We start from the raw sequence: 26,767 nt of genomic DNA, 5'->3' as shown, positions 1-26,767 counted from the left end.
GGTACTTTGACCCTCAGGGTCACCCTATAAAAAAATAACCAAATCACTGACACACACAACAGAGATCTAAGTTAAGAGAGGTCAAAAGAGGCAACTATTCCCCTGTGACCATTAAACAGTTGTGTTTTGACTTCTAACTCTTCTCTAACCACACCCTGTACCACTGAGATGTTTGGCCTAACTGAGTTGGAGAGAGCTAGAGTAGCCCTGAGGTAAAACTCACAAACATACACTGCAGAGATTAATTGATTTACATTTAAATAAAGGTCAATACATTCAATATAACTACACAGACACAATATAGCGATATTTAATCTTGTATTCAAACATATGGTAAATCAATGTATTCAAAGATATGGACAATTAATTTTCCTCTTCCATCTTCCCCCACTTTGTCATCTTGTAGCAGCATACACTACATGGGTGTCCAGCTCCTTCTCTCCTCTCCATCTTCCTCTTCTTGGAGGTGAAATTCAGAGCGGCATAATTCAATGTATCTGGATCTTGTTTCTGTAGATTTGCAAACACCATGCAGTAGTCATTTTCTCAGTTTCTGAATTGCTTATATTTCCGTATTTAATCATGCAGTATTTACCTGATCATTGTGTTGTTGCCTTTGAGGATCAGGTCCTGAATATCAAAGAGAGATGAGAGAACGAATTAATGGATCAATCCATTCTAGTGTACACACGGAGTCTCTGATCATCAGTGTACAGTATGTCAGGGGAAAAACATCCACATTAAAGGTATAGTTCAAAGGTCCCATATTATCATGAAATGGTCTCCTACCTGTGTTGTGTCTGTTTGCGTCTCGTCTGATCTTGAGGACCAGGATGAGAATGACTATCAGTAGAACAGCAGTCACAACAGCCAGGATCACAACCAGGGGAAGGAGGTACATGGTTCCATCATCCTCTCCTAGGTATATGTCATCATCCTCTCCTACTAGACTGATAGTTCCATTACAATGTCCTATTAGATTACATTTAATTAAATCACTTGGTGGTCCTTTAATGACAGACCTAAACATTTCATCATGTAGATAGTTTTTCATCAACACGACTCTCTTTAGATTACTCTGGTGTTTCCTCACCTCCGTTGTGCCCTATAGCATTGCGATTAGTAATAATAGAGAAGTATTTATTTTTCAAAATTTTAATGCTAAAAAATATGTCCATCAATGGTCTGCCTTTGTTTCATGATATCTCCTTGTTAGGTTGATGAACATTTTCAAATGTATCAAAAGCCAGATAAATAGTTGAAAACGTACCTTTAATTTTTAGATATGTTGCGTTGACAAAGATCATGTGGCTATGTGGATACAATCCACAGAAATACAGACCACAGTCAGCTATTTCCACTTTTGTGATTTTGAGAAAGATAGTGGTGTGGTTGCTGAACATTTCAAAATGGCTCCTTTGAAAACCATTGTGGAGATCAGGTGTTGAATTAAAGCCGTACATAGATGAGAGACACACAGGCTCTGATCCGTTGACTTGCTTGAACCAGGCTGTGTGTCCCACAACCGTTGTAACATTGGAGCACTGCAAGGTGATGTTATCCCCAATACGGACCACCATAGTCTGAGACTGAGAATCCAAAACAAAGACCAAAGCTGAAATACAAAGAACAAAGTCCAACATTAATGTCTGTAATCGGTGATATCACATGTACATGTTAGAAATCAGGAAGAAGTGATGCCCTGAACATTCTAGTTATACTTGACGAATGCAGTCAATCTTACTCTGTCTCAATTATAGATTCAACAGTAGTTTACTTACTCAATACATAGAGCAGTAGAGCTGGTAGGAAGGTTTTCGCCATTCTGTGTGTAAATCTATTCTGCTCTGTCTGGTTGAGAACACCTCTTTATTCACACGGAGATCACAGTGAGATCAAAAGGGATTTCATTGGTAGGGGGCGTGGTAGTTAGTATTGGACCACAATGTCTATTTACAGAAAGCAGAATTGACACAGACATATTATGTGAAATGTAAAAACAGAAATGTAGCATATTTGTGTTCAATCAAAATGGAGATGGTGTCTGGGTTCAGTTGGGTTCATATAGGTCAGAGTTTCCCAAAATGAAGGGTGTGACCCCATGTACTGTCTGTCCCCTGATTTAAAAAATGTGCACATGAGAAAAAATCTGAAATAAAATGTACAAATTGCTCTTGGATCATAGAACCAGGGTTACATCAGTAACCTTAAGTAGCTGCGAGTTGCAGTTGTAATAAACAGAGCGGTTTTTGTTTTCTTCCTACAAATGTGTTTCTATCATTTGAACGGTTTAAGTTAAAAAATATTATGGCCCCATCCCTGAAAGATAAGCCTCTTACGAACAATTATGTGTTTTCTGTTTTCCTCTACAATGTCCACAATCAGTCAGGACGTATTAGAACAGAGTGGACAGGACCAAGCACTAAATAAAGATGGGGGGGACAACATCCACTGTTTTCTACACAGAATATCATGCCACTGATATAGGTGTTTGGATTTGGTGGGGTTCATAGAGGACCACAAGGCTTCACCCTATAGATGGATTGCACATGTTGTTACGTTTCTGAGTTGTTGTGGGTTTGTATGTGTGTCTATTTCAGGAAATGGCTTCCTGGATTCCTAAAGCAGCTGATTGGTCGGCCCCATCGCTGATTCGAGCACTGACCCCTCCCTCTCGTCAGGGGATACAGCTGTTTCTTCAATTACCAACTTCTTCTCCAGCTTGATGAAAGCCAGTGTTCCAATGTCAGAGAGCTTTTTTTCTGTCCTGTATTGGTTGTTGGCCAGTAAAAGTTTTTTTTAAATATTATTTTGTAGCCGCTCCTTCAGATGTGTATGACAATAGGACTTAGTGTTTGTGGTTATTGAAATTTCACACTTAGAGTATTGGTAAATTATTCTGTTTCATTTGTTCCCCAAATGCACTTTGGAAGTGTTTAGGCAAGAGGCCTGCGGACATACATAACCTGTAGCATTTAATCTGTCTATGCACACTAGGTAAGACCTGGGCGGACCACCTCCTGTTTTTTGGTTAGCGCACCAATTGGTGCTAAAGGTTAGGTTAGAAGGCAGGTAAGGTAGGAGAGGGGATTCCTTAAACGTTTACTTTCTTTGCTTTAGTTCCATCCACCCCATTTTTCCCAACATTACCTTGTGTTAGGAATAATAAATTCCCTGTAAACGGTATTCTCTGCCTCTGTCGACCTTCTCCGCACCTACGATCACATACTTTTTTCACTCCACAGGGAGTTGAAATGTAGCGGGGTCTTGCATTCCCTCCAAGAGGCGTACGCAACAATGATCAAACTAACTGTTCACCAACCCTAACCCTTAACTCCAACTCTAGCCTAACCCTAGCCCTAACCCCAGCACTATCCCTAGTCCTAGCTGTAACCCTAGCCAAGCCAAACCCTAACCCTAACCAACCTGAACCCAAGTCTTTTATTTATTTAACTAGACAAGTCATTTAGAACAAATTCTGAATTACAATGAGGGCCTACAAAAAGGCCTCCTACGGGGGCCTGGGATTAAAAATAAAAAATAAATACAATATATAGGACAAAACACTACATAAATAGAGACCTAGACAACAACACAGCAAGGCAGCAACACATATCACAGCACTGTTGCAACACAACATGGTAGCAGTACAAAACATGGTACAAACATTATTGGGCACAGACAACAGCACAAAGGGAAAGAAGATAGAGACACCAATACATCACACAAAGCAGCCACAACTGTCAGTAAGAGTGTCCATTATTGTGTCTTGATACTCCCCATCCCGGATCCGGGATCGTGAATAAAGCCTCAGGCTCATTAGCATAACACAACGTTAACGATTTCTGAAAATCGCAAATAAAATGAAAATAATGCGCCTGCTCTCAAGCTTAGCCTTTTCTTAACAACACTGTCATCTCAGATTTTCAAAATATGCTTTTGAACCATAGCAATTCACTAATTTGTGTAAGAGTATGCAAAGCTAGCTTAGCATTTTGAGTAGCATTTAGCAAGCAACATTTTCACAAAAACCAGATAACCAAATAAATAAAATAATTTACCTTTGAAGAGCTTCGGATGTTTTCAATGAGGAGACTCTCAGTTACATAGCAAATGTTCAGTTTTTCCTGAAAGAATCTTTGTGTAGGAGAAATCGCTCCGTTTTGTACATCACATTTGGCTACCGAAACGAACCGAAAATTCAGTCACCAACAACGTCAAACTTTTTCCGAATTAACTCCATAATATCGACCGAAACATGGCAAACGTTGTTTGGAATCAATCCTCAAGGTGTTTTTTCACATATCTCTTCATTGATATATCGTTCGTGGAAGCCTGCTTTCTTCTCTGAATTCCATGGAAAAATACTTGCAGCTGAGGTTTGCGCACCAATTTCGGCGCAGGACACCGGGCGGACACCTGGTAAATGTGGTCTCTTATGGTCAATCTTCCAATGATATGCCTACAAATACGTCACAATGCTGCAGACACCTTGGGGAAACAGCAGAAAGGGCAGGCTCATTCCTCTCGCATTCACAGCCATATAAGGAGACAATGGAAAACAGAGCCTCAAAAATCCTGCTGATTTCCTGGATGCCGTTTCATCTTGGTTTTGCCTGTAGCTCACGTTCTAGGGCACGCACAGAGAATATCTTTGCAGTTCTGGAAACGTCAGAGTGTTTTCTTTCCAAAGCTATCAATTATATGCATAGTCGAGCATCTTTTTGTGACAGAATATTGCGCTTAAAACGGGCACGTCTTTTTATCCAAAAATGAAATAGCGCCCCCATAGCATCAAGAGGTTTTAATCAAGTCTAACTCTAACCCTAGCTGTCCAGTTTGCTTGCTTTTTGCAGCTCATTCCATCGCTAGCTGCAGCGAAGTGAAAAGAGGAACGACCCAGGGATGTGTGCTTTGGGGACTTTTAATAGAATGTGACTGGCAGAACTGGTGTTGTATGTGTAGAATGTGGGCTGCAGTAGAAATCTCAAATAGGGGGGAGTGATGCCTAAGAGGTTTTATAAATTAGCATCAACCAGTGGGTCTTGCGACGGGTATACAGAGATGACCAGTTTACAGAGCATTTTAGAGTGCAGTGATGTGTCCTATAAGGAGCATTGGTGGCTAATCTGGTGGCCGAATGGTAAAGAATATCTAGATGCTCAAGAGCACCCTTACCTGAGGATCTATAAATGATGTCTCTGTATTCTAGCATGAGTAAAATTGTCATCTGAATCAGGGTTAGTTTGGCAGCTGGGGTGAAAGAGGAACGATTACTTTATGTGCTGAGAGCACAGTGCACTGTCGAGCCATACTCCCAAGTACTTCTATGACGTGACTACCTCAAGCTCCCTCCTGTCACTCACTTGGTGACAGACAGTGGCTATAACAGCAGATTTTCCCGACTTTATACACTGCACTCTTTGAGAGGTAGTTAGCAAACTAGGTCAAAGACCCCTCAGAGACACCAATACTCCATAGCCGGCCCACTAGAATGGATTGGTCTGCCATATCAAAAGATTTAGCTAAGTCAATAAAAATAGCAGCACAATATTTCTTAGAATCCAGGGTAATGTTGACATCATTGAAGACCTTTAAGGTTGCAGTGACACATCCATAACCTGAGCGAAAAGCAGATTGCATACCCGAGAGAGTACTATAGACATCAAGAAATCAGTCAGTAGATAATTTACATGTTTTTCCAACACTTTTGATAAATAGGGCAAAATAGAAACAGGCCTATAGCAGTTAGGATCAACTTGATCTCCCCCTTTAAATAAAGGATGAACTGTGGCTGCCTTCCAAGCAATGGGAACCTCCCCAGAAAGGAGAGACAGGGTTGGCGATGATAGGGGCAGCAAACTGAAAGAAGAAAGGGTCTAAACCATCTGACCCAGAAGTTTTTTTGTGGTCAAGTTTAACTGTTTTACAGAACTTCTTGGGGTTAGATCCACAGAAAGAGTACTGCTCCTTACAGCAACTAACGATAGCCAATCAGCCTGAGTATGCGTGTGCCGAGCCTTTCGCAAAATGCAATTCTTGAGGTGGAGTAACTCTGTAAGATCACAGGCGAACAAGGGACTGAACTTATTTTGATTCTCATTTTCTTTATGGGGGCGTGTTTGTTAAACAATACCACCACATATCAAAAATGAAGGTCCAAGCGTCTTCAACAGAGGGAATCAAGCTAATTCTGTACCATTTACAGATAACGGTTCGTGAAGGAAGGGTTGCTCCTTAAAGTTTTAGTACGATAGCACCCAGCAACAGTCAACAAAGAGCTACAGTGCCTTGCAAAAGTATTCGGCCCCCTTGAACTTTGCGACCTTTTGTCACATTTCAGGCTTCAAACATAAAGATATAAAACTGTATTTTTTGTGAAGAATCAACAACAAGTGGGACACAATCATGAAGTGGAACGATATTTATTGTATATTTCTAACTTTTTTAACAAATCAAAAACTGAAAAATTGGGCGTTTAAAATTATTCAGCCCCTTTACTTTCAGTGCAGCAAACTCTCTCCAGAAGTTCAGTGAGGATCTCTGAATGATCCAATGTTGACCTAAATGACTAATGATGATAAATACAATCCACCTGTGTGTAATCAAGTCTCTGTATAAATGCACCTGCACTGTGATAGTCTCAGAGGTCCGTTAAAAGCGCAGAGAGCATCATGAAGAACAAGGAACACACCAGGCAGGTCCGAGATACTGTTGTGAAGAAGTTTAAAGCCGGATTTGGATACAAAAAGATTTCCCAAGCTTTAAACATCCCAAGGAGCACTGTGCAAGCGATAATATTGAAATGGAAGGAGTATCAGACCACTGCAAATCTACCAAGACCTGGCCGTCCCTCTAAACTTTCAGCTCATACAAGGAGAAGACTGATCAGAGATGCAGCCAAGAGGCCCATGATCACTCTGGATGAACTGCAGACATCTACAGCTGAGATGGGAGACTCTGTCCATAGGACAACAATCAGTCGTATATTGCACAAATCTGGCCTTTATGGACGAGTGGCAAGAAGAAAGCCATTTCTTAAAGATATCCATAAAAAGTGTTGTTTAAAGTTTGCCACAAGCCACCTGGGAGACACACCAAACATGTGGAAGAAGGTGCTCTGGTCAGATGAAAGCAAAATTGAACTTTTTGGCAACAATGCAAAACGTTATGTTTGGCGTAAAAGCAGTACAGCTCATCACCCTGAACACAACATACCCACTGTCAAACATGGTGGTGGCAGCATCATGGTTTGGGCCTGCTTTTCTTCAGCAGGGAAGATTGTAATTTTTTTTCATAGGTTAATAGATAGGTCTTTACCGGAGAAAAATACCAAAGAACGCGTTCTCTTCCACTCGCTTGGAAATACTACAGCCAAAATGGGAGCCACCTAGAAACAACGATTTCTGCCTAATTTTTCCAAAAACCAGCATGAAACTCTGTCTGAAGACTTTTGACATCTAGTGGAAGCCCAAGGAACTGCAATCTGGCAGGACTTGGCCTTATAATAAAAGTGATAGCAATTGAAAATAGTGGTAGGCTGAATTTTTTGGAGGGGGATGGTTTGTCCTCGGGGTTTCACCTGCCATATTAGTTCTGTTATACTCATAGACATAATTTTAACAGTTTTAGAATCTGTAGAGTGTTTTCTATCCAAATCGACCAATTATATTCATTTCCTAGCTTCTGGGTCTGAGTAACAGGCAGTTTACTTTGGGCACACCTTTCATCCGGACATAAAAACACTGCCCCCTACGCAAGAGAAGTTAAAATAACCTTCGGGCCGACTGGGAGGCCAAGGCTGGTTAGGAGACACCGCAAGAGACACTATGTAATTGTGATGAACTGATGTTTGTTTGTATGTGTACATTTTAGTGTGATGGAGCATACTTCGTGGACTTTATTAAAAGACTCCATTTTACACTCCTTTTGACTCTCCTGCGCCTGACTTCCCTGCCACCTATACACCTATGTCTGACAATTTATAATGCATATGTTATGTATTTATGACACCTTGATAATGAACTTTCAATGAAGCGTTTCGCATTCTCCACTGGTTGAAACTAAGTATCTTATTGGAATACTACACCTATACTGTGTCCTCAGATTAATGCAGATGAAGGGAGTTAGATATGCATAGGTGTATTTATGTATATATGAGTTACAAATCAGTCTTTACTTAAATCTTGTTTCTAGTCAATTGCATAGTTACAATGTGTAATCATTGATGTCCCAGGAGCAGGAGTGGTAAACACTGTTGAATTGTATAACTGTAATAAATACATGCAGACACTGCATCATTCAAATAATGGAGTTTGATACACCTGGTATTGGATATAACTGAAAAAGAATGTCTCACAGAGACATTTATTTGCCAAGGAAGAATACACGATCAGTGAATATATTCAATGTACAAGCTACAATGTGGGGGATCTTATGCGTGGCAATAACTACAGTACATGTATATAGGACTTGCATCCTTGGCACAATAAAGTTATTATATTCTACTCAATCCATATGCTTCAAACCAGGCCTGGTTTGCTGGTTTTTACAGGAGTCCCCATTCAGACGTGAAGTCAATAAACCAACTATGATAGTTGAGGTTCATAGATAGGTTCTGAACTAATATTCATAACAAAAGTTTAGGGTCCATACACAGATTGGCTACATACTGTAGGTATAAAGTTATTTTCATCCTCCACTACACAATAAGCAAATAAATAGTTAGCTAGCAATGTTACTTCAGCTGTATTGCATGGCAAATATAAGCAAGGCAAGCTAACACAATTGTACTTTCAATTTGCAGTAAATGCTTTAGCAAGCTATATTCTTTATATCCACTGTTTCACAAGACAACAGCCTGGTTCGCTGGTTTTCACAGGAGTCCCTAAAACATTAAACAACACGAATTACAAATGAATTCTCATGTCATAACGCTAGCAAGCTAGCTGGCTAATGTTGGCTAGTCACCTAACTTGCTAAATAGCGATTTTTGTCAATTACATTTATGACAAAAAATTATGCACAAACATTTGCCTCAACATTAACTTAGATCTGTAACGTCGGGATAGTGATGGGTGTGGAGTCAGACGCAGAGAGCAGAAGGTAGACGGGAAAAAACGCTTTAATGTCCTCAATCACAGTAACAGGTACAAACATGGGTGAAGCCCAAAACACAGGTTCAACAAAACCCAAAACCACTGTTACCAAAATACCGGACAGCGAAAACCCAAAAGTACACAAACACCACTAACGTAGAATAACCACAAGCCCGCACAAACACCAGCGGCCTAAACAAACTTAAATAACACCCATCCCAAAACCCCAACAAGGAACAGGTGAAAACAATTAGACAAAAACAAAGGAAAAGGAAAAAGGGATCGGTGGCAGCTAGTAGTCCGACGACCTCCGAGAGCCACCCGAACAGGAAGGGGAGCCACCTTTGGTGGTATTCGTGACAAGATCTCTGTTGTGTGTTAGAGATGTGTTAATTTTTTTATAGGTTGACCCTGAATGGCAAAGTACCCAGCAGTAGACAATTGTATTGATCACTTCTAAAGACAAATAAAGAGTTTAGACAAAATAGCCTTTATCATTATGTTTTTCTTCCCTTAGAATTTCCTGTCCTGACTTTGCACTGATCACAGCCCCCTATTCCAAGAAGCACCTTATAAGGAGAATATGATTGAGGTCTGAAGTAGAGGAGGGGCCAGTGAGGGTACGCATCTCTTCCTGTGGTGTGAGTGACAGGAAGGAGCAGCTCAGTGTAGAGCGAGACCTGCTGAGGTGAACATCACTGCGCTTCTCATAGACTAACACTGTGGGCTGAAATGTCCTTTATGCTCTCTCTTTCATTCTCTTTTGCTCTCTCTCTCTCTCTCTCTCTCTCTCTCTCTCTCTCTCTCTCTCTCTCTCTCTGTGTGTGTGGAAGAGTAAATACCTGAGTGATTTGAGGGCGTGGGGGGTATTTACACACCTCTCTCTCTTCATCTGTTCATCTGGACAGTAAACACCAGACCCCTGCCATTCATTTAGATGTGCAAAGCATGTCAAGAATATATACAACAAGCTAAAATCATTTTCCAAACCCTAAACTGTGCAGGTTTTCTTGAACTATGGGTCCTGAATTATGAGAATACATCTATAATCACACACTCTTTCTGCTTACTTTGGGTCATTGGAGGACGATTTGGGTCATTGGGAGGACAGTCAATTTATCATTTGGGTCTCGTGTTGAAAACATTTAACAAACCTAAAGCATATAACAAGAGGACAAAGTGCAGATAAAGATTGAGTGTCTCAATAGTTTTGTCAACTCTTCCTTCATGAAAAAAAGATATTGGTAACAAACAAAAGGTTTGAAATTAAGCCAACATATATTATTGAATGCTATTGCAGTTACAACTAATATTAGTATTTATTTGTGGAGGCTTATGATGAAAACCAACAGCCATGAATGCAGCTTTAATGCAGTGGTGGGTAAATTTACATTATGGATTACCTTAACCGGGTCTGGCTTGGGATAGGTAGTATTAGCAGCACCAGAGATCATTCACGGTTTCCTGTCCAAACATCAAAAGAGAAATAATTTCACAAAATGTTTCATTTTTCTCAAAAAATATGTATGAGTATCAAGCAAATATTTGACTGCTTTGATCAGGTAACTGAATTGGGGCGGCAGGTAGCCTAGTGGTTAATCCCCGAGCTGACAAGGTAAAAATCTGTCATTCTGCCTCTGAACCAGCCAGTTAACCCACTGTTCCTAAGCCGTCATTTTAACTGAACCAATTAAATAAATAATGTCTTCTTAAAAAGTAAATCCCAGGAAACTCAAATTATGGTAAGCCAGAGGACACATTTAGATTGTAGTCAGCCAATAAAATCTATCCTTTCAGTATTCCCTCCTACTGCATGAATGGTACATGTAAAGTGGCATCATATATAGGGTGCATGTAAAGTGTCCCACTGTCAGACCCACACACGATACAGCGCAGTAGGGAATAATGTTACAATGATGAATAGAGAAGTATTTATGTTTTACATCAACTTGGGTAAGAGTAAAACATTTTAATTGAGTTCCTACATTTACAGTATGTAGTTTGAATATGATAGGTGAAGTAGGATGTTCTGTCTGTAAGGGGTAGAAATGGTTTATCCGTGTGTTTGTCTTTGATCCATTTTGTTTGTTTGCTTTGACAGTTTGTGCTTTAACCAAACCAAATGTAATCCTACCAACCCCTGTGATGTTGGCCAAGGTAGTTATGATTCCCACAACTTTATCAAGGACTTTACTGAGACCAATCGTTTGGGTGTGAGGAGAGGAAACTACAGCTGTAACTTGACCATATCCAACACAGAGCCAGGGGACTCAGCTACGTACTATTGTTCCACTAAGTCCATCTATGAGCTCACAATTGGAGACAGAACTGTTTTATTTGTCAAAGGTAACTAAACATTTGCTTCTTCATTTTAAAAATGTATGGCACTGTATATTGGTATGTTCGTGTGACGGCTACGTCAAATGCTAGTTATGAATACATGGCCTTTTATATATTTCACCAACACATCTTAGTCTTACTTTAGTCTCTCTCTCTGTTTTCAGACTCAGAGTCCAACAGCATGTCTGTGCTCCAGCAGCCTGTGTCTGAGTCAGTCCATCCAGGAGACTCTGTGACTCTGAACTGTACAATACACACTGAGACCTGTGCAGGAGAACACAGTGTCTATTGGTTCAGACATGGATCAGGAGAATCCCGTCCAAGAATCATTACACCCATGGAGACAGGAGTGATCAGTGTGAGAAGAGCCCTGAGGATGGGTCAGAGCTGTGTCTTAATTTAAAACTGTACCATAGCCTGTCCTCATTCCATGGTAGTAGCTGTGTCTACAACCTCCCCAAGAGGAACCTCAGCCTCTCTGATGCTGGGACTTACTACTGTGCTGTGGCCTCATGTGGGGAGATACTGTTTGGGAACGGGACCAAGTTGGACATTGACGGTAGGTGATACAGCTTCTATTTTATTTTATGTCTACTGTGTAGCACATACATTTACTTGCTATTCTGGTTTCTTCTATTACTGTTTGAATATCAACAGACCATAGAGCAGATCCTCTTCTCTTGGTGTCCTGCCTGGGTGTAGTATTGTGTGTCACGTTCACGTTGATCATTGTCCTGGTTTGCATCATGTACAAGATAAACAACACAACATGTGTGCAGTGCAGAGGTAAGTTACTATCCCTTGCTATTCGTTGATGTCACCATTTGTTCCTGTTTCAGTAGTGGAAGAACTAGAAGTATCCTAATCTTTTTTGTCATTCGTTTTAGGACTCGTCTCACAGACCAGAGGTCCTGCAGTTACCAGGTCAGATGTAGGGGTAAGCAGAAATACTTTTATTTTATATGAAGTCTATCGTAAAGCGAACTGTTTTGTGCTTCACAGGACCGGTGTGGGTAAAAAAATCTATTAACCTAACTTCCCTATTGTGGGTGAGCAACAAAAAAAGGTCTACATTTAAAATCATTTATTGTCAATAATGCTACTTTTTGTATTATCTGTAACACATCTAATTGAATAATAACAGGACCACTCACAGGACCGAGATGGAGACAGTCTCCATTACGTAGCTCTGAATCTGAGCAACAAGAAGAACAGGTCTAGAATACAGAGAGGTCACATGGAGAGAGTGGTGTATGCTGGGATCAGACAGTAGAACTGGATTAATGAACCAATTATCATTTTATAATAGATAACTCTTTATTAACTATTTCTAGCTTCATGAACTCTCTATGAATTCGTAAGCAGTCAAATGTGATGAAAACAGTGGTCATAGCTTTTTTGTTATTCAAAGTTTAAATAATGGAATGCATTGCTTCTCTGACAAGCTTTTTTTTTTTAAAATAATAATAATTAGGGGGGTGCTTATATTTGTCTTTGTACACAAGTGTGTAATGGAAATGTTATTTTTATGCTAACCCCAACTCCCCCTGAGACACCCGCAGAGAGTGGGTTCACAGCCAGGGTGACCATTGTATAGCACCCCTGGAGCAATTAGGGTTAAGTGCCATGCCCAAGGGCACAGTGACAGATTTTTTTATTTGTATTGTATTTGTTGTGCCCATTTTAGCAACAATAAACTAGTTGATTCTGTAAAGAAAATAAAGCGTTTCCAACTGTTTGAATTTGAATAAATTGAACCCACTGCATACTATGATGAAATGACGCGGTGTACAGACGGATGCTCTTAACTGTCTCAGACATTATGGTCCTTTTACAAAGCCTTGTGGTGAAGGTGGAAGTGTTGCAGTAACTTTCCACTGATGGAAACTAACCTCTTATAGACATTTAACACAGGAAGACTGACCTGCTCCCACACTACTCTCCACTTTGTCCCTTAGGGCCCTGTGGACCTTAGTGTGAAACAGACCTTTAGTGCAACAAGGACTTCTCAACACAAATGTGTAGGTCAAAGTTTACTTAATTATGTGAAGTCTAGCAGTACTGCATCATGTTATGGTAAATTATTTGCAACAGAACTACTCATAGTGAAAGTTGCACAACAGCCACTACCATGGAATGAGGACAGGCTATGGTTAAGTTTTTATTAAGACATCTGCCTACTTATTGCATGGGACACACACCCTCACATACACATCAATAGTAACGAGCTACACTTTGGTGAGGCCTGCTGGACTTCTGCGGAGGACCATCTCTTTCTCTCTCTCTTTAGCTTTCTCCTTCATTCTGTGTCATCTGTTCACACCGCTTTGCTTTATCTTGGCCAGGTCACAGTTGCAAACGAGAACTTGTTCTCAACTAGCCTACCTGGTTAAATAAAGGTGAAAAAAAAAATCTGTTTCCCTCTCTCTCTCTCTCTCTCTCTCTCTCTCTCTCTCTCTCTCTCTCTTTCTCTCTCTCTCTCTCAGGATCTCTCTCTCTCTCTGTCTCTCTCTCTCTCTCTCTGCCCATTCTCTCTCACTCTTTCTCTCTCTTGTTCTCTCTCTCTCTCTCTCTCTCTCTCTCTCTCAAGACTCTGAGGTACTTTCCTCTCTCTCTCTCTCTCTCTCTCTCTCTCTCTCTCTCTCTGTCTTTCTCTCTGTCTTTCTCTCTGTGGTTTCCAGCAGGATGTCTCAGTGGTGTCAGTCAGTTGTTTCACATACTCTATACTTGCTCTTCAAGTTGCCCATTTTAGCAACAGTAGACCACTATTTTCATGATGCAGCTTGTTATCTGTATATATATTCAGATGAACTTTCTATTCGGTCATTTGACCAAGACACCTGAGGTACTTTGCCTTGGTTGCATTCGTGAGCCAATCAAATCTGACCATCCAGATCAGTCGGTACCGGAGATCAACCAATGAAAGCAAACACAAGTTTCCTTTCTCTTCTGTAGACAGACTGCATTTCACACAGGTCAATATCATCACTTGAAGGAACAAGCCAGATGGACCAACTCTTCATCTTTCTTTTCATCTGGAAAGCTTGTAAGTAACATCTAGGTCAATTTACTAATCTTATAACTGTTAAACATACCTCACAGGTTCTTACTATATTTGGTACATGTGCTTTCAACATGGTACATGTATTATTATAATTCAGGAGTGTCTAAAACACAAATAATTGTTCAGCCTGCTTCTTTCCAGAATGAGGCAATGTGACTATTGATTGCCACATGACCAGTGAGAACATCAACTTCATGGTATGGTACAAACTCACCACTGGCATGGTGCTTCGATACATTGCTAAAACTTCAAAGTACCAGAGTGATGTGCAATTCTACAACGAATTTGATGATGGGTGATTCTCTGTGTTGGCTGGCAAAAACACATTTCACCATTTCAACATTTCTGCCACATGGCAAGAGGACCTTGGGACCAACAATTGTGGGAAGATTTTATTGAATCATATGCTGTTTGCTGAAGGCATCTTGTTAATGCTGACAGGTGAAAATATAACAAAATACTTTATTTTGTTAATATACACCACCGTTCAAAAGATTGGGGTCACTTAGAAATGTCCTTATTTTTGAAAGAAAAGCAACTTTTTTGTACATTAAAATAACATCAAATTGATCAGAAATTGATCAATTTTAGACATTGTTAATGTTGTAAATGACTGCTCTAGCTGGAAACGGCAGATTTTCTTATGGAATATCTGCATAGGTGTACAGAGTTCCATTAGCAGCAACCATCACTCCTGTGTTCCAATGGCATGGTGTGTTAGCTAATCCAAGTTTATCATTTTAAAAGGCTAATTGATCATTAGAAACTGTTTTGCAATCATGTTAGCACAGCTGAAAACTGTAGTTCTGATTAAAGAAGCAATAAAACTGGCCTTCTATAGACTAGTTGAGTATCTGGAGCATCAGCATTTGTCAGTTTCAGGCTCAAAATGGCCAGAAACAAAGTATTTTCCTATAAAACTATTTCAGTCTATTCTTGTTCTGAGAAATGAAGGCTATTCCATGCGAGAAATTGCCAAGAAACTGAAGATCTCGTACAACGCTGTGTACTACTCCCTTCACAGAATAGTGCAAACTGGCTCTAACCAGAATAGAGAGAGTAGTGGGAGGCCCTGGTGCACAACTGAGCAAGAAGACAAGTATATTAGTGTCTAGTTTGAGAAACAGACGCCTCACATGTCCTCAACTGGCAGCTTCTTTAAATAGTACCTGCAAAACACCAGTCTCAATGTCTTTCAATTCTGGTTAGAGACAGTTTGTGCTGTTCTGTGTGTAATGTTACATTTTTTTCCATAGAACGTCTGCCTGTCACTGTTCCACTGACTGTCAGGTCATCGTAGTGGGTGTACAGTCTGAACAGTCATGTCTTTTGTAGAGTGTTTTCTAGATATAGACACATTATATAGTAGATCATGCTGTTATCAAAATGTACAGTGCCTTGCAAGAGTATTCATCCCCCTTGGTGTTTCTCCTATTTTGTTGCATTACAACCTGTAATTTAAATTGATTTTTATTTGGATTTCATGTAATGGACACACACAAAATAGTCCAAATTGGTGAAGAGAAATGAAGAAAATAACTTGTTTAAAAGAATTGCATATGTATTCACCCCCTTTTCTATGAAGGCCCTTTGCTATGAAGGCCATAAATATTTGGTGCAACCAATTACCTTCAGAAGTCACATAATTAGTTAGAAAAGTCCACCTGTGTGCAATCTAAGTGTTACATGATCTGTCACATGATCTCAGTATATATACACTTGTTCTGAAAGGCCCCAGATTCTGCAACACCACTAAACAAGGGGCACCACCAAGCAAGCGGCACATTGAAGAACAAGGAGCTCTCCAAACAGGTCAAGGACAAAGTTGTGGAGAAGTACAGATCAGGGTTGGGTTACAAAAAAATATCAGAAACTTTGAAAATCCCATGGAGCACCATTAAATCCATACCACAACAAACCTGCCAAGAGAGGGCCACCTGCCAAAACTCACAGCCAGGCAAGGAGTGCAGAGAGACAACAAAGACACCAAAGATAACCCTGAAGGAGCTGCAAAGCTCCACAGCGGAGATTGGAGTATCTGTCCATAGGACCAGTTTAAGCCGTACACTCCACAGAACTGGGCTTTACGTAAGAGTGGCCAGAAAAAAAGCCATTGCTTAAAGAAAAAAGTAAGAACCACGTTTCATGTTTGCCATAAGGCATGTGGGAGACTCCTCAAACATATGGAAGAAGGTACTCTGGTCAGATGAGACTAGAATGTAGTTTTATGGCCATCAAGGAAAACGCAATATCGTTGCGCAAACCCAACACCTCTCATGACCCCAAGAACACCATCCCCACTGTGGTGGCAGCATCATGCTGTGGGGATGTCTTTCATTGGCAGAGACTGGGAAACTGGTCAGAATTGAAGTGATGATGGATGCCGTTAAATTCAGGGAAATTCTTAAGGGAAACCTGTTTCAGTCTTCCAGAGATTTGAGACTGGGACGGAGGTTCACCTTCCAGCAAGACAATAACCTTAAGCATACTGCAAAAGCAACACTTGAGTGGTTTAAGGGAAAACATAGCTACGTATGCTCAAGTTTTCTGTTTTTTTGTCTTATTTCTTGTTTGTTTCACAATAAAAAATATTTTGGTGGTAGGCATGTTGTGTAAATCAAATGATACAAACCCCCAAAAAATCAATTTTAATTCCAGGTTTTAAGACAACAAAATTGGAAAAATGCCAAGGGGTGAATACTTCTGCAAGCCACTGTATATTATCATGGCTCCACCCCCCTCAGATTCAAGACAGTGACGTGTTGAACCACTCCACAAATGTCTTGATAACAAACTATAACTTTGGCAAGTCAGTTAGGACATCTACTTTGTGCATGACACAAGTCATTTTGACAACAATTGTTTACAGACAGATTATTTCATGTGTAATTCACTGTATCACAATTCAAGTGGGTCAGAAGTTTACATAGACTAAGTTGACTGTACCTTTAAACAGCTTGAAAATTCCAGAAAATGATTTCATGGCTTTAGAAGCTTCTGATAGGCTAATTGATATCATTTGAGTCAATTGGAGGTGTACCTGTGGATGTATTTCAATGCCTACCTTCAAACTCAGTGCCTCTTTGCTTGACATCATGGGAAAATCAAAATAAATCATCCAAGACCTATAGGGAGTAGTTCGATGTTAATCTCTGGTTGTCCATCAGAGTTCACAATGTCCTTCTTAGTTGTAGGCTTCTTTGTCTCAGAGTGTTCTTAGAATGGATACATCACCACATCACGCAGTGGTCAGAGGGATCTGTCCTTCCCTCTCGTCTTTGGTTAAATTGTCCTAGACTACTTTACATACCCAGCTGCAGACTTTGAATGTTTGGTCTAGTCTTTACCTTCTTCACTCGTCGAGAGTTTCAGAGGGTCTTACCATTTTCTGGTCTTTCTGGTAGTATTAACCATTTCAACGTGTGGACCATGTCCACGTCCACAGTCAGCTCACACCGTCCACCTGCTTGATCTAATGTCAATTTCATTATGAAGGGTTTTATACTTGTGGCCACTGACTGAGCATAGATATAATTGGATTTTTTTCTTCTAATTTTAGAAGGCTGAAATCACATTGTCACACAAATCACATCTTCACAAAAGTAGTCTTATTCTTAATCATTTATTTTATACAACATTTAGATGCAAACCTGATAACTAAGACGTGTACACGTTCAGAGTTACAGTTATCTTGCTATACCATCCGTAATAACATCGCAGAACACTAAATGATATGACATGATTATTGTTTGGATCCCCACCAACCATTCCAAACGTTTGGATGGTGGTGTAGATGATGATGAAGATGGTCAGACAGCAGAGAGGAACTCCAGTTTTTATGATGGAGAGAAGGACCAGGATTCCCATCTGTGGATCATCAGAGTGACCACACTCAACATCCAGCTTGGTCCCGTTACCAGACATGCTGTTGGACTCTAAATCTTAAAAGACCTACAATGTAAGATCATGGTGTGTAAATTGTATTGCACTGATACTTTTATTCATCAACAATTTGTAATGTATATTTAGAATTTCATGAATACAAAAGAAAAATCTAAAATAAAGAATTAGGTTAGGTTACCTTTGACAATCAAAACAGCTCCTCCAAATGTGACTTGGCCCACTTCAATAGCAGCACATTAGCATGTAGCTGAGTCCCCCTAACTGTGTCTTAGAGATGGTCGGGTTAAAGCTGTCAACTCCTCTCTTCACAATCAGACGTTTAGACCCAGTGAAGTCCTTGGTAAAGCTGTTGTAGTAAAAACCATCATGGCCAATGAAAAGTGATGATGCCATGAGAAGGGGTCTCTGTCCAACAGTCTGCCTGAACCAAGCGGCCAAAAGCAAGTGAAGATCCCAAGATACAGACCTTGATAAAAAAAACATACAAAAAACAATATAATATTCAAAAATACATACAAAAAAGTAATTCAAATGTAATTCAAATGGATTCTAAAAGCTTTTTTTTAAAGGATCTAAATTCACAATTCTTACACAAGTTAGCATAAAACAAAAAGATAGATCAATGTCTATTCATCATTGTAATGTCAGAGTTTGTCTCTGACAAAGGGGCAGCTTCATACACAGTATGATGACATTCTACACGGAGCCATCATATAGTAGGAGGGAACACTTAACTGGGGGATTTAATTGCATGTCTAAACAGGAATAAAAAGTACTATAATATTTATTCTCTGTCCTAACATAGTTTGAACATCCCGGGCAAAGCATGTGAAGAAGACAATACAAAGCAAATAAGAGGTATTTAATAAAGGCAATCAAATATTAGCTTGATCAAGCTGCTTATTTATTTGGGAAATTGTACTGCAGTGAAACGTTGGCTAATATGAGATGAATGTCTGAGGATGGAGCTAGAACATGATGTAGAATAAACACACACAAAAAACATGACCTACCGTATTCAAAATATTAGCCATTATTAGCCATTATACACCTCAAAATACAACAAATTGAGTGGTGATAGCCTCAAACTGTGAATAATCTTGAAATTCCCATGCCTTTTTTGGGGTGCACATCCCATAAGTATAGAAATATATAAGTTATATAACTTACCCACTCCTTTGAGACTTAGAAACATCATCAACAGTGACAACTTCTCTGAATATCCCATCTTGAGTGGAGAAAGTCGACCCATGTGTATAACACTTCAACAAAGTGCTAATGGGTGATTGGTTGAACTGGACCCAATCTTCTTTGTTGACGCCTCATTCAGACAACCATGGTCTTGTGGTCTATTGCACCATACAGAGTTACACAGTCTACTGGCTGGACTCACTGAGACACAGGAAGCTGTAGAATGCAAATAACTGTCTTGAAGGTTTTGCTTGTTTGGTGGTTCGTGGTTTTCTCACCACCCTGGAGGTCCCTGGGTCAAAATATTAGACTATTTGTTTCCTCACCTCCCTGGAGGTCCCTGGGTAAAAATATTAGACTATTTGTTTCCTCACCTCCCTGGAGGTCCCTGGGTCAAAATATTAGACTATTTGTTTCCTCACCTCCCTGGAGGTCCCTGGGTCAAAATATTAGACTATTTGTTTCCTCACCTCCCTGGAGTTCCCTGGGTCAAAATATTAGACTATTGGTTTCCTCACCTCCCTGGAGGTCCCTGGGTAAAAATAGTAGACTATTTGTTTCCTCACCTCCCTGGAGGTCCCTGGGTCAAAATAGTAGGCTATTTGTTTCCTCACCTCACTGGAGGTCCCTGGGTCAAAATATTAGACTATTGGTTTCCTCACCTCCCTGGAGGTCCCTGGGTCAAAATATTATACTATTTGTTTCCTCACCTCCCTGGAGGTCCCTGGGTCAAAATATTAGACTATTTGTTTCCTCACCTCCCTGGAGGTCCCTGGGTCAAAATATTAGACTATTTGTTTCCTCACCTCCCTGGAGTTCCCTGGGTCAAAATATTAGACTATTTGTTTCCTCACCTCCCTGGAGTTCCCTGGGTCAAAATATTAGACTATTGGTTTCCTCACCTCCCTGGAGGTCCCTGGGTCAAAATATTAGACTATTTGTTTCCTCGCCTCCCTGGAGGTCCCTGGGTCAAAATATTAGACTATTGGTTTCCTCACCTCCCTGGAGGTCCCTGGGTAAAAATAGTAGACTATTTGTTTCCTCACCTCCCTGGAGAACACTAGGTCAAAATAGTAGGCTATTTGTTTTCTCAAACCTACTTTAGTTACACTTGATTTATCTTGCCTCCATTGTAGAAGACAACAAAACCACACGCACCTAAAGTATTTGAAAGAAAACTTTATTTGATTTTAAACTGTTCATTCAACAGTTACAGTACTCCAGATGAATCATGGGGGGCTGTTATGAATAGAACATGTATTGTCTAGCAGTTAAGAGCATTGGGCCAGTAACCAAAAGGTTGCTGGTTAAAATCCTTGTGCCGACTAGGTTAAAAATCGGTGAATGTGCCCTTGAGCAAGGCACTTAACGCTACTTGCTCCCATATGTTGCTCTTGATAAGATATTAAATCTCTCCCTATCCCAGTCTGTTGTCCTCACTTGCTTCAAGTTGTCCACCATTGGTTCCTATACCCAAGAAAGTGAAGGTAACTGAATTAAATGACTATCGCCCCTTAGCACTCACTTCTGTTACCATGAAGTGCTTTGAGAGGCTAGTTAAGGATCATACAGTATCACCTCCACCTTACCCGACACCCTAGACCCAATGCAATTTGCATACCGCCCCAACAGATCCACGGATGACGCAATTGATGACGCACTGCACACTGCCCTACACCATCTGGACAAAAGGAATACCTATGTAAGAATGCTGTTCATCGACTACAGCTCAGCCTTCAACACCATATTGTCCTCCAAGCTCATCATTAAGTTTGAGGTCCTGGGTCTGAACCCCACCCTGTGCAACTGGGTCCTGGGCTTCCTGACGGGCCACCCCCCAGGCAGTGAAGGTAGGCAACAACACCTCCACTAGACTGATCCTATAAAGGGCCCCACAAGGGTGCATACTCAGCCGCTCACATCTTCAACTGAATCCTCAGGTTTGCAGACAGCACAACAGTGGTAGGACTGATTACCAACAACAACGAGAATGCCTAAAGGAAGGCGGTGAGGGCCCTACCGGAGTGGTGCCATGAAAATGACCTCTCCCTCAACGTCAACAAAATGAAAGAGCTGATTGTGGACTTCAGGAGACAACAGAGGGAACAAGCCCCCATCGTACTTGGCCACAGTGGAGAAGATGAAAAGCTTCAAGTTCCTCTGCGTACACATCACTGACAATCTGAAATGGTCCATCTACACAGACAGTGTGGTGAAGAAGACGCAACAGAACATCTTCAACATCAGGAGGCTGAAGAAATTTGACTTGGCCAATAAGACCCTCACAAACTTTTACAGATGCACCATTGAGAGCATCCTGTTGGGCTGTATCACCACCTGGTATGGCAACTGCACCGTCCGCAACCTCAGGGCTCTCCAGAGGGTGAAGCGGTCTGCCCAACGCATCAACGGGGGTCACTGCCTGTCCTCCAGGACATCTACAGTACCCGGTGTCACAGGAATACCAAGAAGATCATCTAGGACCTCAGCCACTTGAGCCACAATCTGTTCACTCCGCTACCATCCAGAAGGCGGCGTCAGTACAGGTGCATCAAATCTGGGACCAAGAGACTGAAAAACAGCTTCTATATTAAAGGCATTAGACTGTTGAATAGTCAACACTCGTCGGCCCCCAACCAGTAACCTGCCCTGAACTTTAGTCACTGTCACTAGACAGCTACCACCAGGTTACTCTACCATGCACCTTAGAGGCTGCTGCCCTACTACAGTACGTACCTAGTCATGGAACACTGGTCACTTTATGAATGGAACACTGGCCATTTTAAATGATGTTCACATACAGTTTTACCCACTTCATATATATATACAGTGCATTCTGAAAGTATTCAGACCCCTTGACCTTTTTTGATACATTACAGCCTTAATAAAAAGCTACAAACAATACCCCATAATGACATAGCGAAAACCAGTTTAGACATTTTTGCAAAAAAAAAGAAAAGGAAAAAGAAATACCTTATTTCCATAAGTATTCAGACCCTCAGCTATGAGACTCGGAATTGAGCTCAGGTGCATCCTGTTTCCATTGATCATACTTGAGATGTTTCTACGACTTGATTGGATTTGGAAAGGCACAGAGGTCCCACAGTTGACAGTGCATGTCAGAGCTAAATCAAAGTCATGAGATCTAAATAATTGTTTGTAGTGCTCCGAGACAGGATTGTATCCAGGCACAGACCAGGGGAAGGTTACCACAAACATTTCTGCAGAATTGAAGGTCCCCAAGAACACAGTGGCCTCCATCATCCTTAAATGGAAGAATTTTGGAACCACCAATACTCTTCCTGGAGCTGGCTGCCCGTCCCAACTGAGCAATCGTGGAGAAGAGCCTTGGTCAAGGAGGTGACCAAGAACCCGATGGTCACTCTGACTGAGCTCCAGAGTTCCTCTGTGGAGATGGGAGAACCTTCCACAAGGACAACCATCTCTGCAACACTCCACCAATCAAGCCTTTATTGTAGAGTGGCCAGTCGGAAGTCACTCCTCAGTAAAAGGCACATTGGAGTTTGCCAAAAGGCCCCTAAAGGACCCTGACCATGAGAAACAAGATTCTCTGGTCTGATGAAACCAAGATTGAACTCTTTGTCCTGAATGCAAGTGTCACGTCTGAAACCAGGCACCATCCCTACAGTCAAGCATGGTGGTGTCAGCATCATGCTGTGGGTATATTTTTCAGCTACAGGGATTGAGAAACTAGTCAGGATTGAGGGTAGGATGAACAGAGCAAAGCACAGAGAGATCCAAGATGTCAAACTGGGGTTCACCTTCCAACAGGACAACGACCCTAAACACACAGCCAAGACAACGCAGTAGTGGCTTCGGGACAAGTCTCTGAATGTCTGAGCCAGAGCCCAGACTTGATTGAATATCTCTGGAGAAACCTGAAAATAGCTCTGCAGTGACACTCCCCGTCCAACCTGACAGAGCTTGAGAGGATCTGCAGAGATGAATGGGAGAAACTACCCAAATACAGGTGTACCAAGTTTGTAGAATCATATCCAAGCAAACTTGAAGCTGAAATCGCTGTCAAAGGTGCTTCAACAAAGTACTGAGTAAAGGGTCTGAATACTTCTGTAAATGTGATTTTTCAGTTTTACATTTTTTATAAATTTGAAAAACATTCCACAAACCTGTTTTTGCTAAGTCATTATGGGTATTGTGTGTAGATTGATGAGGAAAAAACGACAATTTAATCAATTTTAGAATAAGGCTGTAACGTAACAAAATGTGGAAAAAGTCAAGGGGTCTGAACACTTTCCGAATGCACTGTATACGGTATAATAGTCAAGGCCTATCCTAATGAACTATTGCTGGAGATATACTATTCTATTCTATTCTTCCGGTATACTACATATTCTATCCATATACTGTCCATATTGTCTATACATCCCATCATGCATTTATACTCCGCAATCTGACATTAATCATCCCAACATTTCTATGTTTCTTCATTCCATTCTTTTACTTTTGAGATTTGTGTGTATTGTTGTGTATTGTTAGATATTACTGCACTGTTGGAGCTAGGAAGACAAACATTCCTCTACACCCGCAATAACATCTGCTAAATGGTCCAAGCGGTACCGGAGCATCAAGTCTAGGTCCAAGAGGCTTCTAAACAGCCTCTACCCCCAAGCCATAAGACTCCTGAACGTCTAGTCAAATGGCTACCCAGTATATTTGCATTGCCCCCCCCCCCCCCCCCCCCGTTCTCCACACCATTGCCACTCTGTTGTCATCTATGCATAGTCACTTTAATAACTCTACCAACATGTACATACTACCTCAACTAACTGGTGCCACCTCACATTGACTCTGTACCAGCACCCCCTGTATATATTGTTATTTTTTTAACTGCTAATCTTTAGTTGCTTGTGACTTTTATCTCTTATTCTTATTTGTTTTAACTGCACTGTTGGTTAGGGGCTCGTAAGTAAGCATTTCACATTTCACTGCTGTATTCGGCTCAAGTGACGACTAATAACAGTAACAGTAACACATGCAACAGTAACACATGTGAAAACAACAGATAGACATCCTGCTAAAAACCACAGAGACACAGATAGCAGGTAGGAGGGTGTGTTCAAGGCCAGCAGTGTCAGGGTTTTCCTGTGGTGAAGTAGAGGAGGACCAAAACGCAGCGTGGTTATATTGATTCATGTTTAATAAAAACAGATAAACATGAACACTACAAAACAATAAACGTGTCAAACCAAAAACAGACCTATCTGGTGCAAAACACAGAGACAGGAACAATCACCCACAAAACCCAACACCAAACAGGCTACCTAAATATGGTTCCCAATCAGAGACAATGATTCACACCTGCCTCTGATTGAGAACCATATCAGGCCAAACATAGAACTAGACAAACTAGACATGAAACATAGAATGCCCACTCATATCACACCCTGACCAAACAAAACATAGAAACATACAAAGCAAACTATGGTCAGGGTGTGACAAGCAGGCCGGACCAAAGCCTAGATAAGGCTTCGTATTTAGAGCAGACCGCAAGTACCTGTGAACTTGTTAGATGTGTGGGTGGATGTGAGTGTCATGCTATCAACATGTCTAAAAGAAGGTCAAAACATTTCAAAGGAGATATGACTTGAAACACTAGGTTGTGTGCCTTACTCATGCAAAGACGCCCTGGAACTCAATTACAAAACTACACACTCAAACAAATGAGTCATTGTCTTCATCATACATAGATCACTCTACTACCGGTTTCATTTTGAGTTATTGTTGCTCCTTGTTACTGAGCTACACTTTATTATAACCATGTTGAGGTTAGTAGTAACTTACATTTTTGGAATAGGTTTGACTGCTATTTAGGCTGGACACATGAACTATCACAGAAAAGCACGCTGTTAATGATACTTCCACCAATTCGTGGACATTTTGAACCCTTCTACAAGTTGCTGCCAACTCTACTGTTGAGGCAGTTATGGGGACTTCCACGTTCACTGCTGCTCCCTGTTGAAAAAGAAACGGATTGCAGTTCTGCAAGGTGCACTTATACATATTCACATTTTGTTAATAGTTTGTGAAAACTGCTCAGTTACAATGTGAACATTGTCATATTTGAAATCAGTCTCTCATCCATATCAATTCTGTTCAAAGTATATTCCGCTAAGTTTATTTTTAGTTTACTTATCTCATGGAGCAGTGGTAATTCCTCAGTGGAGAAGGGATTTCATAAGAATAAAAACATTTCAAAAGTTATCATTTTTTAGATAAAACTATACTAAATATAATCAAATCACCAAATAATTGATTTTAAAAAACGATTTTGCAAAGGTCTGCAGTAGCTTCAACAGCACTCAGTAGGGTAACACCATGGTGTAGCTGGTGGACAGCTAGCTTCCGTCCTCCTCTGGGTACATTGACTTCAATACAAAACCTAGGAGGCCCATGGTTCTCACCCCCATCCATAGACTTACACAGTAATTAAAATAACCTCCGGAGGATGTCCTCCAACCTATCTGAGCTCTTGCAGTATGTTCTGACATGTTGTCCAACCAATCAAAGGATCAGAGGATTAATCTAAGACTGAAAGCATATGCTACAGCTAGCTAGCACTGCAGTGCATAACATCTGGTGAGTAGTTGACTCAAAGAGAGAGAAAGACAATAGTTGAACAGTTTTGAACAAATTAATTTATTCCAAAATTAAGGATCTTTTTTCACTTTTCAGTTTCACTTACTTAGCTAGCAAATGAGGCTAGCTAGTTTAGCCTACTGATACACCCTGCTCAAACAGAGGGATGCTATGTTAGCTAGCTGGCTATTGTTATGTACTTGAGTGAAGACCCAAAAGCGGTTTTAACAGAAAACAGAGTTCTTTAATGAAAAACAGGAATGGCATAAATCCTCTTCCAACGTAGTCAATGGAACAAAAAGAACGTTAGTATAATGCAGGATGCACCTGCCAGGCGGACTCCGACAGGATAGGACAAGGTGGAAGCAAACGGGACGACAGCTTGCTTCTGGCATCAAAAACACAAACAAGAATCAGACACTGAAAGTAGCAGGAACAGAGAGAGAAATAGAGACCTAATCAGAGGGGGAAGAGATAACAGGTGGGAAAGAGTGAACGAGCTAGTTAGGGGAGATGTAGAACAGCTGAAGAATGAGAGACAGAGAAGGTAACC

At 40.8% G+C, this 26,767-nt stretch overlaps 1 protein-coding gene and 1 pseudogene across 1 annotated transcript; one reads left to right on the top strand and one right to left on the bottom strand.

Moving 5' to 3' along the window:
• Nucleotides 1–253: 253 nt before the first annotated feature.
• LOC135516278 (uncharacterized) lies at nucleotides 254–1,860 on the bottom strand. Its single transcript, XM_064940446.1, has 5 exons — nucleotides 1,782–1,860; nucleotides 1,271–1,615; nucleotides 790–972; nucleotides 596–630; nucleotides 254–510 (listed from the first exon to the last, which is right to left on the bottom strand). The coding sequence occupies exons 1-5, from the start codon at nucleotides 1,822–1,824 to the stop codon at nucleotides 364–366; spliced, it is 753 nt and encodes a 250-aa protein (XP_064796518.1). The 5' UTR covers nucleotides 1,825–1,860; the 3' UTR covers nucleotides 254–363.
• A 7,213-nt stretch (nucleotides 1,861–9,073) lies between these two features.
• Nucleotides 9,074–12,711, top strand: LOC135515500 (uncharacterized; annotated as a pseudogene).
• Nucleotides 12,712–26,767: the final 14,056 nt, after the last annotated feature.

The sequence above is a fragment of the Oncorhynchus masou genome, chromosome 27, assembly GCF_036934945.1.
Source record: "Oncorhynchus masou masou isolate Uvic2021 chromosome 27, UVic_Omas_1.1, whole genome shotgun sequence".
NCBI lineage: Eukaryota > Metazoa > Chordata > Actinopteri > Salmoniformes > Salmonidae > Oncorhynchus > Oncorhynchus masou.
Note: the sequence above shows the minus strand (reverse complement) of the source record. Positions and strands in the feature narration are given on the sequence as shown.